Raw genomic sequence first — 12132 nt, 5'->3', positions numbered from 1 at the left:
TGGATCTTTGATTATAAACAGAACATCATTCTTGTTCATCTTCCACCAGACCCCTCTACTTACGCCTTTTCAGTGCCATAGCTGCGGTAGTCAATGGCGGCAGCAATTCCCACTACCAGGGCAGGAAAACAATAGCCACCCAGGTAGTAGTATTTCCTACGGGAATACTCGCTTTCAAAGACTTCAACCAGCATGAGGTAAAGGTGAATGGCCTCCAGGCACATCCAGGAGAATGCTGCTAGGAAAAAATAGTGCAGCAGCCCGGCAAAGATGGGGCAGGCAATCTGGGATTGAGGGGAAAAGAATACCAGTTAGCATGGATTTCTGTGTATCTTGGGGGGGGGGATATAATGATTTATTTAAAATCCCTACATATATCTACTATAAGATAACATGCAATTTATATGTTGTTAATATTAGAAAAAGAGAAGGCCGTCTTCATCTCTACAAATCTTTCTGTGCCCTAGCTCCTGCTCTTTAAAGGCAGTCCAAATTCCAAACTACAGCTTCCATCAGCGTAGCCAGCCTGGGTAATGGTGAGCAGCCATGGAATCTCTGTGTAATCATATACGCAAGGCCACACACAGTTTCCATTTGTTTTGTACATTGTCCCCCTGCAATAATATTCTTTCACTCAGTTTCCCTGCTTCCACTCATCATCATGTGCCCTGGGACTTCTTTGGGGGCAACGGGATCATCTGCAGCTCTTGGTTGCTTGCATAGCAGTGCTGAGTTGTATTAAGTGCCTGGTTCCCCAGTCTTAAATATTTCTCCCGTCACTTATAACGCAGAGATTCTTCTCCGAGTTTTGATAAACTGAGATTATACTATTACAAAGGCTCCTGAATGAAATAACTATTAATCTCTTTTTCCCTGTTCCCTCTCTTGGCCAACTAATGAGAGTAAGCTGTTTGTTTGTTTATCGTTTGGATACATAGCCTAGACAGACAGGCAGATCTTCCTCCGTACAGTTAACCCTCATAAATGAGTGATGCAGGACTATTCCTGCTATGGCTATCATCATCACCCCCACGCAATCATAATCAATGCCATCATCTTAAGACTAGGCTGTTGCGCTGAGAAGGGCAGCAGGTTCCTCCATAATGAGATATTTATATTTTTAAAAGGGAAGATGCTTCACAGAAAAAACAGAATTTTGCTTCCGTGCTAGAGTAACCTCTCACATCTTATTTTTATATAATTTTTATAGAAACTTTTAAACAAGGCGATAAAAACTAATACACACTAGTATAAAGGCAGAAAAAAGAAAAAGAAAAGAAGACCAAGAAAAGAAAAAACGTTGAAGAAAATTAGAAGAAAAAAAAGATATAAAGTGGCTTCTGATATTCTTCACAGGGGTCATAAATATAAATATATTTTAACATCTCTCTCTAAAGTAGTATTGTATTATTCTTTCTGTAATCTATCCTAGAATAACTTCTCAAAAGTGATCTATAGTTTTTGTGAACTATAGTTTACAAAAGTGAGAAGTTTATAGATATTTGAAAACATGTTATCTGGAAATCTTTTTGCAGTCTAATATTTCCATCGTAACACACAGGGATCAGTCAGATCCTCAGTGGATCAGTGAAGAGACATAGGCAGGCATACACACATATACACTATTTTCTGAATCCAAAAGGTTTATCAATGTCACCCTGAATTTGGCAAGCCAAATGGAACCTAGTTAGATCCTCATACTAACATATTCTACCTCATGGCCCCCTAATGTGCCTTGCAGACCCCCTGTGCAGAGGGAGTCTTTGTATATAATAGGAAGGGAAAACCATCACATACCTCATACTGCGTCTTGTCAATTCCAATAAGGAAAAGGAGCTCAGTCATGAAGAGATTGATGCAGAGGTTCTTGTGGATGGTGTTGCGGTCAGTTTGCAACCCACGGAGGAAACAAAAGGTGGATATGCAAATGGCCAAGCAGACCAGAGAAATCACAATGCCCACCCATGTGATGACAGACAGCAAAAGTTCATTGATGCGGCCCTGATACTGAAAAGAAGAAAGGAAGAAGCCTGGTGTGTGTGCATGGTTCCCCTATCCCCTTAGCTGCATGCTATATTTTATACTGAACTTAGTAATTAGCAAAATGGTCTCCACTATTGGGTAGCCTTGGTGTGCTCTGGTCATTTTCCAAATACTGTGAAGCCACTTCACGTTTATTGACATCATAGACTGCCCGTCTTCTTAACATTTTGAAGGGTGACAGGTGCCCTGATTTTACATATGGCCCATACAATAAGATAAAGATTCAGCATGCATTAAGAGTTAAAAGGATGGCCCTGATGATAGGAAACCATTGCCCGCCCCCCTAAGAACCTGTCATATTTTCTCCCACCCTGCTTCAGGTAAGTGATATTCTTACAATTTCACGGTGTGCCATGAGGACAGCAAAATTGGTGAGGTGACTGCAAGCACAGGTGGTATGGGTCTTGTTGGTCTCCATCAGTCGGCAGCCCTGGGTGGACCAGTATCCCATCATCGAACGCTCCGAATAGTTCCAGAAAGAGCAATTGGCATTGAAGTGATTCTTGTCCTATGTGGAAAGAGGAATGGGTCTGGATGTCATCAGTAGAATAAAGATGGGGGAGAAAAGGGCACTCCCTGAATACAAATAGTTCATTATACTGGAGAAATGTAAGATTTGGTTAAAAGTGAATTTATACATGCTCAAAACATTAGCGGTGAATCCTTTACAAAGTGTAACTCTGCCACTGTTGTAGTTTAGTATAGAGCTGATTACAAGGCACAAGGACCAAGGTATGGGACTTATTGACATATGCAAAGAAAAGGAAACAGATAGAGTGGTCCCAGGAATCATGCTTATCTCACCTCCAGGTGGGAGAGAGTAAAGATGACGGGGTCCATAAGGAAGACACGACTAGATTCCTTGTTGATGGAGGCAGCGATAACTTGGGAATTGACAACAAGTGAGGGGCTAAGTGGACCAACTTCACTTCCAAGCTTGATTGTGGCATTCTCAGTAGAGAGGAAAAATCCCAAATTATTGTAGAGGATGAAAACAACTTTGACCACCCCTAAGGAATAAAGGGAAAGGAGATCAGGCCTACAGCCTGGGGTGTAATAGACAGGGTGAATTATTGCTAGAAAGGGAGGAAAAGACATAATTGCATGATGATGGTCTCCAAAATGTTCTGGGAAGATGTTTATCAAGGTCCTCCCCAAATCTGGAATTCTTTCTCTTGCTCACCATTACGACTGTTTTGCTTGATTGTGTTGGCTGATAGCTGGATTGAGTTTCTGGTCGTATATTCATGTGGGAACACAATATCTGGCACTTGCCCCTCTGTATTTAATACAGAGACTTCCAACACTACATTGGGAGAGAAAAATGGAATAGGTTAGCACAAAAACACAAGTCAAACAATATAAGAAGCTGTACCAAAGGTGCTTTTTCAAGAGGCAGCTGGACTTTCTTGTTTTTCTTTGAAGACATTTTGCTTCTCATCCAAGAAGCTTCAATCCAAGATGAAAAGCGAAATGCCTTCAAAGAAAAAACCAGAAAGTCCAGTTGTCTCTTGAAAAAGACCTTTGGGACAACTATGACCTGGATGACTGAGAATCTCCGTAGACATAAAAAGTTGTAACAATCACCCTTCTTTCATCTGAAAAATTTCATATTTCTGTATAGATACCTAATGTAACCTTCATGTTTCTTCATGTTTCGACTACCAGGTTAGAAATGAGGTGACTTGATTTCAACCTCTCTTTTGTTATTCTAACTATACTATACTAACTATACTAACATTATGCTATGACCTTCAAAAGCTTGATAGTTGTTAAATTATCATCTCTACTTTGCTTCTCTTAATACTATATTTCTTTATAATCTGTTACAATCATATTGCTACAGTTGAACTCTGTGATAAATGCAAGAATTCTACATAGGCAACTGCACCATTTCCACTTATTCTGATCTGTTTTCCAGTCCATTGTGGATTGTTGTTTTCATTTTATATCTAAAGAGATGGAGCCATTTTACAGTTTTATTGCTTGCTCTATTGCTCTGAGGTCACTTAATCCAAGAAGCAGTGACACACCAGAGAAACCTGGCAGGAGACTAGGTTTTTATATTTATTATTCAAGACCTATGGGTTCAGTCTGGCACCAGACACAAAAGGTATGTTTTTCCAGATTGCCTGGGCAAGATGTTAATTTATAGCGTAATGCAGAATGCTATTGTGACATTTTTTTTTCCACACCAGGAAAATGATTTGCAAAACTGACTGGATTTTCTGATCTTTTGGGTCTAGCTAGCATCACATTGTATGACATATCCAGGTAAAGAAATGGCTTGGATTACGTTGGCAAAACCTTAGGAATGGATTTGACCTCAAGAAGAGATAACCACTACCTGAGATACAGGAAGGTACCTACATTTTCAATTGGGCAGGATATGCCCAAGAGAACTGAATGGAAAATTTCTGAATTCTGCCTCTCCTAACTCTACTCTTCTCTTCTTTCTCTTCTTCAGTTTAATACCTTATTCTTTTCTACTTGCTTTAATACCATCAGTTGCATTTTTATTTTTTTTTATTGAAAAAGTTTTAAAAAACAAAAACATTTTTCCCCCTTTTTTCCCCCCTCCCTCCCAGAAAACCCCTTCCCCTCCTTCCCCGGCTTCCGGTCAATCACAAGGTATTGTTATACATAAACCAAACATAGAGTAAAATTTTCCCTTCTAATCCAATTAATCTCATCCAAATCTTTTCATCTCCCAACCCCCTCCCCATTACATAAAATAATACTTCCTAATTATTCAAAGGCAATCTGATATTTCTTAATCTGATATCTGTTTTGTAGATAATCAATCCATTTTTTCCATTCAATTAAATATCTTTCCTGCATATTGTCTTTTAAAAAAGCTGAGATTTTAGCCATCTCAGCCAAATTAATGACTTTCAATATCCATTCTTCTATTGTAGGTACCTCTTCTTTCTTCCAGTATTGTCCAATCAACAGTCTTGCTGCTGTTATTAAATTCAGAATCAATTTAGTCTCAATCCCTGTACAATCCGTTATAATTCCCAAAAGAAAAAATTGCGGCAGGAACTTTATCTTCTTCTTCAGTACATTTTGAATAATCCACCAAATTCTTATCCAAAAGGCCTTAATTTTCTTGCAAGTCCACCAAATATGAAAATATGTAGCGTCATCACAACCACACCTCCAACATTTCGCTTGGGTATCAGGATACATACATGATAATTTTTTGGGATCTAAGTGCCATCTATAAAACATCTTATAAAAATTTTCCCTTAAGTTCTGTGCTTGTGTAAACTTAACATTTCTAACCCAGATTTTCTCCCATGTTTCCTAGTTGCATTTGTACTTTCTGCCTAGTAAAAAAAAAACATTTTAATGTGGCATCTAATATGTAGCCATGTTTGATATGATTCTGCACTGATGATTAGAATGAGTTTTATGAGGAAAAGACACCTTAAAGCTCACTTGATTAAGTGAGATAATGGTAACATGCTATCATCCTACCAGCCAAGCAGACCCAGTCTTGTGCCTAATCAGCAAAAACCTTTCTCTTGTTTTTACCCAGCAGACCTATTTGCAGCAGGCTCCTGAAGTAAGGAAGTGGGGAATGCTACACATATCCTTTCCTTGTATGTAATGAAGAATAAATAAAATTAATGCTGCTTCCATGTAAGAAACCAACTTCTTCAGTGTGTCATGCGATGGAAATACAGATCGTTTTTCTATGGGTGCAACGGAGAAATAAGGACGCTGCCAGGAGGTATAAATCAGGAGCCTTTAAAAAGAAAATAGCACCTTCCTCTTTTTTTGACAGCCTGCATTTGATAAAGGCTCCCACCTCCCTAGGTTTACAGAGCACAGGCGCTGTGTACAATAATGTTCAGTACACATTTTGAAGAAAGAATGGCTGGCTGGCTTAGAATTGCTGCAGAGGCACAAGTCTGCTGCACCCACACACTCTGTGAAGTTCCCTTCCTCCCTCTTGACTTCTTCAAGACAAAGCAGACAAGCTGATACTTACCAACGTTATTCTTAGCAGTGACAAAACGGGCTGGTTCTTTGACGTTGTCAGCCAGAAGGAAAGCTCCCTCTTCTAGGATATCAAGCAGCATGGTGGCAGTGTGTACCTGCTCCGTGGCATTCATGTCCTTCCATGATTCCAGAGCCTCTGGACGCAAAAGGTTGTCCACTGTCTCCACCACAGCCTGGAATGACATTGAGTTTTGAGGAAATGGATCCATTTCTCATACTCCATTCCCTCCCAACAGTTCTTCCACTCTCGCACTTTCCTTTTCTCTTCTTTGCCATTGAACAAAGATGGATACAGATCCATTCTTCATGCTACTGCTTATATTTGACAGACAAAAGACATATGTATTATTAATCTTTATCCATGACACCCTGGGTGTTATGTATTTTTAACCCTCAAAACCCGGAGGGTCTGAGATTGTCATTTTGCTACTGTTCGTTAGGTGCATCTCCTGAGAAGAATGGGCCAAATGTTACCATTTATGGAAGTACTGTCATAACTGTATATTCTCCCCCGCCCCATTTTCTTACCTAACTTCTGTTTATTTTCAATGGATCAAAATTCTTGTATGGATGGAAGGAGCTTTTCAATTTCTTAAATGTTAATTCAGTATTCAAGGCACAGTATTTTCCAAACAATCCACAAGTAGAAAATGCAATTTTTCATCTCAGGAACTACAGGCATTGCTGAGTAATATAAAGGGGGCAAATCCATTCTGCAAACAACTACAAGATGCAACTACTTTGCTTGCAGGGTGAGAAGTAGCATAGCTCCCATGTTTAAATATTTATATAATTTATCACAGTTTTTGAAAAGTTGTTTCTCCTTTATTTTTAAATGACTTTTCCCCCTCAGCATGTATCCACCAGATTTCTTGGAAGTTCAGCCACCATAGCTAACATCTTTTCTGGTGGGATTTTTTTTCCTGTTTATTTTATTTAGTCTAGGGATTGAAGTTCAACACAGTGGGTGCCAAGCTAAAAAGGTTGACTTAGAGCCTCTTTTGTGTCCTTCAGTTCAAGAGCATGCATTTGTGACCCTAGTTCCAAATAAATGATCCAAATGATTTTATTTATTAATTTTTTTTAAAAAACCCACAATAACTCTATTAAATCTGGCATAGAATGAAATGTAGTTTTTAAGCAGTACTACCAGCAGTAGTAGTTGAGAGATTACTTGCATGGTTATTTCTGGACAACTACAAATAGCTTCCTACATAAAATTAAAATGATATAGGTTTGATGGAAGTTTTCTATGTATTGTTTCCAGGATTAAGGTTTTTACAAATGGCTATCTCATGTGGGATGTTTTGTGGATATCCATATCAGTTGTATATCCAGAACAATTTAAATGAGGACCATTGTTATAGAAAGGACTTTTCCTGTGTCCCACCTGTAATTCAGATAACATTGGACAAGACCAAAGAAAAAAATCCTTTTGGTAGCAAAGCATGTCCTTCCCCAAAAGATTCTCTTGTCAGTTTCCTCATAATTCCTTATAAGGACCCAGATTGAGGACCCAGATTGTTGGGGGCAATAAAGTTGACTTTGTATATAATATACAAATGGATGAAGACTATTGCTTAACACAATGTAAGCCGCCCTGAGTTTTCGGAGAAGGGCGGGATATAAATGCAAAAAAAACAAAAACAAAACAAAACAAAACAGGTTGCTGAACAATTTCATATATACTACTAGAAAGTTATTCAACATTATATGACTAGATCAGGTGTGGGATAAAAATATTTTAATAAATATAAGCAAGCAACTTTTTACTGCTACTCTAAATTTAGGGTGCTTCTAAATGAAACAATTTATTTGATATAGAAACATGTAGGTCTCAGAGAAATATCAGCATCTCTCTGAGACCCACTGATGTTTGACAGGTTACTACTTGCCCACAGCTATTCCTACCTGAATTTAGAACATTGATGTCCTCACCTTGATATAGTCTTTGCAGGTCCTTTCTCTTTTATGCATCTGTAGAGTACAGCATACAAGCCCAGAGTCAATGATGGTCCACATATCAAAACAAGGAAAAAATAATTAGAATTCCCCAAAGGCCTCACTCTAGTCTACCCCAATACATTTTATCTATGGGTTTCCTTAATATAGTTTGTTCCTGACAGAAAGTCACCAGATAGGCAATAAAAAAGAAATATCCTAAATGACAATGTGAAATTTTAATTTACTGGTTGTTTGTTATTCAAAGAGACAGGTTGAATTTGACAATTGTATCCATTGTTTACCTTTTTTATTTCCTCACACTGTACTTTTGATCAAATTCTTAAGTTTTTGATTTATACTTTCAGGTCCAAATTCAAAATTATCGCCAGAATTGCCAGGTTGTAATCCTAGACATTTACATAGGATGAGGTTATATTAACTCAATAACACATTATCTATTCGTTGAACGCATTCACAAGATTGATCATTATTTAAATATTCTGCAGTTATCATCAGAGCTAATACAGAATCCTATAGGAAAACCAATAAACATAGCCAGAGTCTCTATATAGCAACAGCATCTGGTAGACTGTACCACAAAACTAGCCATCTAAAGATATTTCTTCACAACTATTCTCATATCGAGGGAAATAATCAGGAGGCATGGAAAACTAAATTTATTGTTGTTTATTGTAAGGCAAAAAAAAAATAATCCCCAAACATGCAGACGTTTAACACATATTTTTCCAACCACTGGATCTTTAGGCTGCTAAAAGGTTTATGCCAAATTATGCTATTCTGTTTCAACGGTCCAGGAAATTGAAATTGTAAGGTCAGGACACACAACCTACTGAGAACAGTCTCCCAGTTAACATATCACCACGCACCTTGTTATAGTTTTTGCCAGCTGATTCCCTCTCTATTGGACGCAGTGCCTGCAGTTGAGCATCCAAGATATCTAAGAGCTGCTCCATTAATTTGACAGAGGAACTAACATCTCCAGCGTAGATGGCACCACGCGTATGTCGGGCAAGCTCAGTAGCAATATTGGCTGCGTTCTCTCCACTCTTGATCTGTCAAGAGGAAAGAAACATAGACTACCTCAATCCAGCAAAAGAGTTATGCAGGCGTGAAGGAGCCCGATACTCATTGTGAAGATGAACTGTCTGATTAAAAACTAGAGGGTGGGAAGAACTTCTGGGAAGAAAATGATACCTTTTGGGCCACCTGGTTGACCCAGGGACTTGTGCAGTTGCTGAGATCAGGCCCTCGTGGGTTCCAAATACCAAGAGTAGCAAGGCATTGGAAAGAAGCAATACCTGTGGGTGGGACAGCAAGAAAGACTTGTTAATCAATGTCAGTTTTGGCTTCAGCCTCTCATCCCTATCTATTCCCACTACAAAAGCAACCCACTGTTAATGGTTTCTGAAGGAGCATTATTAACTTTGTCCAGAACTGGCTTCCAGGTAGATTATTCCCTTGCCCTTAATTACAATACAAATACTGTATAGGAGCATCTTTATCCAGCCACATCTTCATATTGCTGTTTTCATCTCATCCCAAGCTCCCAATTGAGAGCTATATCAATAGATCAAAGGTGTCCAAAGATAGCCTGAAGGTACATGAAGACTGAAATCAGGTAGTTGCCATAGAAAGGCATGTTGAGAAACAGGAATAGGGCCAGCAGATTTTCATTCCAATACAGGTTTTTGCCACCTCAAGGATAGTACTACAACTTGTAGTGTTGGCGAATGGAAGAACTACACACTGCCTGGACCAAGCTTCTTTCATTTGGATCTGGTAAGCATCCAAAGGCATTCACCTCTGCAATAAAGATCAAAACATTTTGCCTAAGGTTACCCCTGGTGAAGCTACTTATTTTTACCTCTCGTGCCCTTTGGGCAAGGCCTTTCCACCAGCATGCCTTGTTGTGTGGCTGGCCACTGGACACGCCTCACCTCCTTTGCTTCACAGAAGAGCTCTGGAAAGACGTGCTGGTTGTTTGCTGGTGGGCGGCGGGTACTGGGCATTATGGCAGTGACTGTGTGCAGTTCTGTACCCTTCTGATTTATGGCACCTATAGGGTGGGTTGTAAGGGGTGGCTGCCGAGTAGTTGTAACAGCAGGCGATATTGTGCTGGTGACAGTGGTGGGACGAATAGTGGTTGTCGTGCTGAAGGGTGTTGAGGTGACTGGGCCTGTGGGCAGAAAGAGAGTTGAGGGCAAGCAATCCTTCCCATAAACAAAATATCCTTCCCTTCCCATTCAGGTCTTCGGTTGTAAAAATTTAATTTTAAAAAATGCCTATGCTGTTACAAGTCCACTTTCATTGATGTTGCTTTGGTACCTCTTGATTTGCAGGGGATCCCTAAACTCTTCAGCGGAGTCTTTTCTTGCCCTGTATTGTTATTTCAGATCCTTTACCCTGAAAATATCAGGGGCTGTACTTAAAACTTTGTACATGTAAAACATACGTTCCCTCGCTGAGTTCTTAACCACAGTATTATTTATTCTAGTCAGAAAATCTCATTGCATAGAATCATCATTTAATCACGATCACATTTGTAACAAAGGATGCCGTTCTCCAGGTTATAAAGAGTCCCAGATTTTCTTTAGTATCACAAATTCTAGTTGCCATGGTTGCAAAAATATTTTTTTTTTTAAAAAAAGGGGAGATGGTGATTACTAAATGTTCAAATGCAGAATATTCTGAAAAGGAGCTAATGATACCAAAAGAATTATATGTATTCTTGCCTCCTCTCTATTGATTCCAGCCCAAATTTTTTGACCCTTGTTTTACTGCTGAACAAATATTTCATGAGGCTTGGTATACAGTATATTCCGTTATATATCTATGTGTCTGGATCGTCCCTGTGTAGATTATATAAATTGCAAAAATTCATCAAACTTCCAAATTATATTACTTTTTTAATTTCTGTACATCTAAGATGGTTAATCTGGATCATCTTCTCGTACCCCCTTAGCCCACATACCATTTATGACATCTTCTGTCAGATCTTTCTTAGTAATATGAGATACAAGCCATGTTTTCACACTGAAATAATTTTTAATTTTAAAATATAGCAAATTGTAGCATTTAGTGCTAATTTAAGTAAAGGTAGCTTCATTCTGTCCCATCCCTTCTAAAAATATGCGTATGACTCCTACAGATACAACTGATCCGTTATTCTCACTCAGGTTAAACCCCATTCATCCAGCCACAGCACGGGGATATTAACTGTGGAAATGCTCAGTTTCAAATGCCATTCAGACAGAAGCTGTGCCACTGGGATGAATGGAGAATGTATGAAAAACAAATTAGTGATATATTGGGATAAACAGATCTTAATCTGGCCCTATACCAGAGCATGACTAATCTTGAACCTCTTTTATTCAAAAGTAGACTGAATTTTTCTTCTTCTGCCCAGCTTTAAGGAATTGTTTTTTGTAGCCTCTAGGCTTCTGCCAAATACTGAACATCAGACAATCCATCTCTCAATTTAAACTCCATGTGATGTTAACTGTCAGAACTTCAGGCAACATGCTGACTCTGTTGGGGGTCACAGTGAGTTTGAATTGAGGTGAATAAACTTTCCAATACTTACTATTTGACTGGAGCGTGAAGAACTGCTTGCAGCAAGTAGCAAAATTAAAGATATTTTAGATGTCAGTGCAAAAATTTAAGCCTTTCTTTTTAAGGTGATATTACCTATACATGCTCGAATATTTCTTGAAATGTGATTATTGTCCTTCACATCAAATAGTAGGAGCTGAGTTGCCTGAAAAACCTGCAATCGCTTGTAGAATATGCAAAAAATATGTTTGTTTTATCTAATTTAGCTCAAGTCAAGAGATAGCTGTCAAAAGATATTTAGCTCAAGTCAAAAGATAGCAATACTAATTCATATACAACTGGGGTGGATATGGTGATATATGAGATTTAGTGTAAAAAATCTTCTGTAACCTAATGCTCTCCAGATGTATTAGCCTACAAATCCCAGAATTTTCAGCCAAAATGCACATAATAATTCTAGTGGTCCAACCCAGCTGGAGGGCACTGATTTAAAGAAAGTTGGCATAAAATACGTATTAAAGAATCTATTTTTAAAAGATAATTTCATACGGTCTATGTGCC

At 38.6% G+C, this 12132-nt stretch overlaps 1 protein-coding gene across 7 annotated transcripts in view; it reads right to left on the bottom strand.

The window, feature by feature from the left end:
- Window positions 1-12132, bottom strand: part of ADGRL1 (adhesion G protein-coupled receptor L1) — a 167567-nt gene that overhangs the window by 23270 nt on the left and 132165 nt on the right. For all 7 annotated transcript variants that reach the window (XM_058165646.1, XM_058165641.1, XM_058165643.1 and 4 more), the window contains 10 exons: window positions 9884-10195; window positions 9214-9317; window positions 8886-9071; window positions 7993-8031; window positions 6044-6227; window positions 3227-3349; window positions 2848-3053; window positions 2381-2551; window positions 1798-2007; window positions 64-284 (listed from right to left, as the gene is read on the bottom strand). In XM_058165646.1, the coding sequence (XP_058021629.1) occupies window positions 64-284; window positions 1798-2007; window positions 2381-2551; window positions 2848-3053; window positions 3227-3349; window positions 6044-6227; window positions 7993-8031; window positions 8886-9071; window positions 9214-9317; window positions 9884-10195 (1756 nt within the window). The remainder of the gene's footprint in view (window positions 1-63; window positions 285-1797; window positions 2008-2380; window positions 2552-2847; window positions 3054-3226; window positions 3350-6043; window positions 6228-7992; window positions 8032-8885; window positions 9072-9213; window positions 9318-9883; window positions 10196-12132) is intronic.

Source organism: Ahaetulla prasina, chromosome 2, assembly GCF_028640845.1.
Source record: "Ahaetulla prasina isolate Xishuangbanna chromosome 2, ASM2864084v1, whole genome shotgun sequence".
In the NCBI taxonomy this organism is placed as follows: Eukaryota; Metazoa; Chordata; class Lepidosauria; order Squamata; family Colubridae; genus Ahaetulla; species Ahaetulla prasina.
This window is presented reverse-complemented; position numbering and strand designations above follow the sequence as displayed.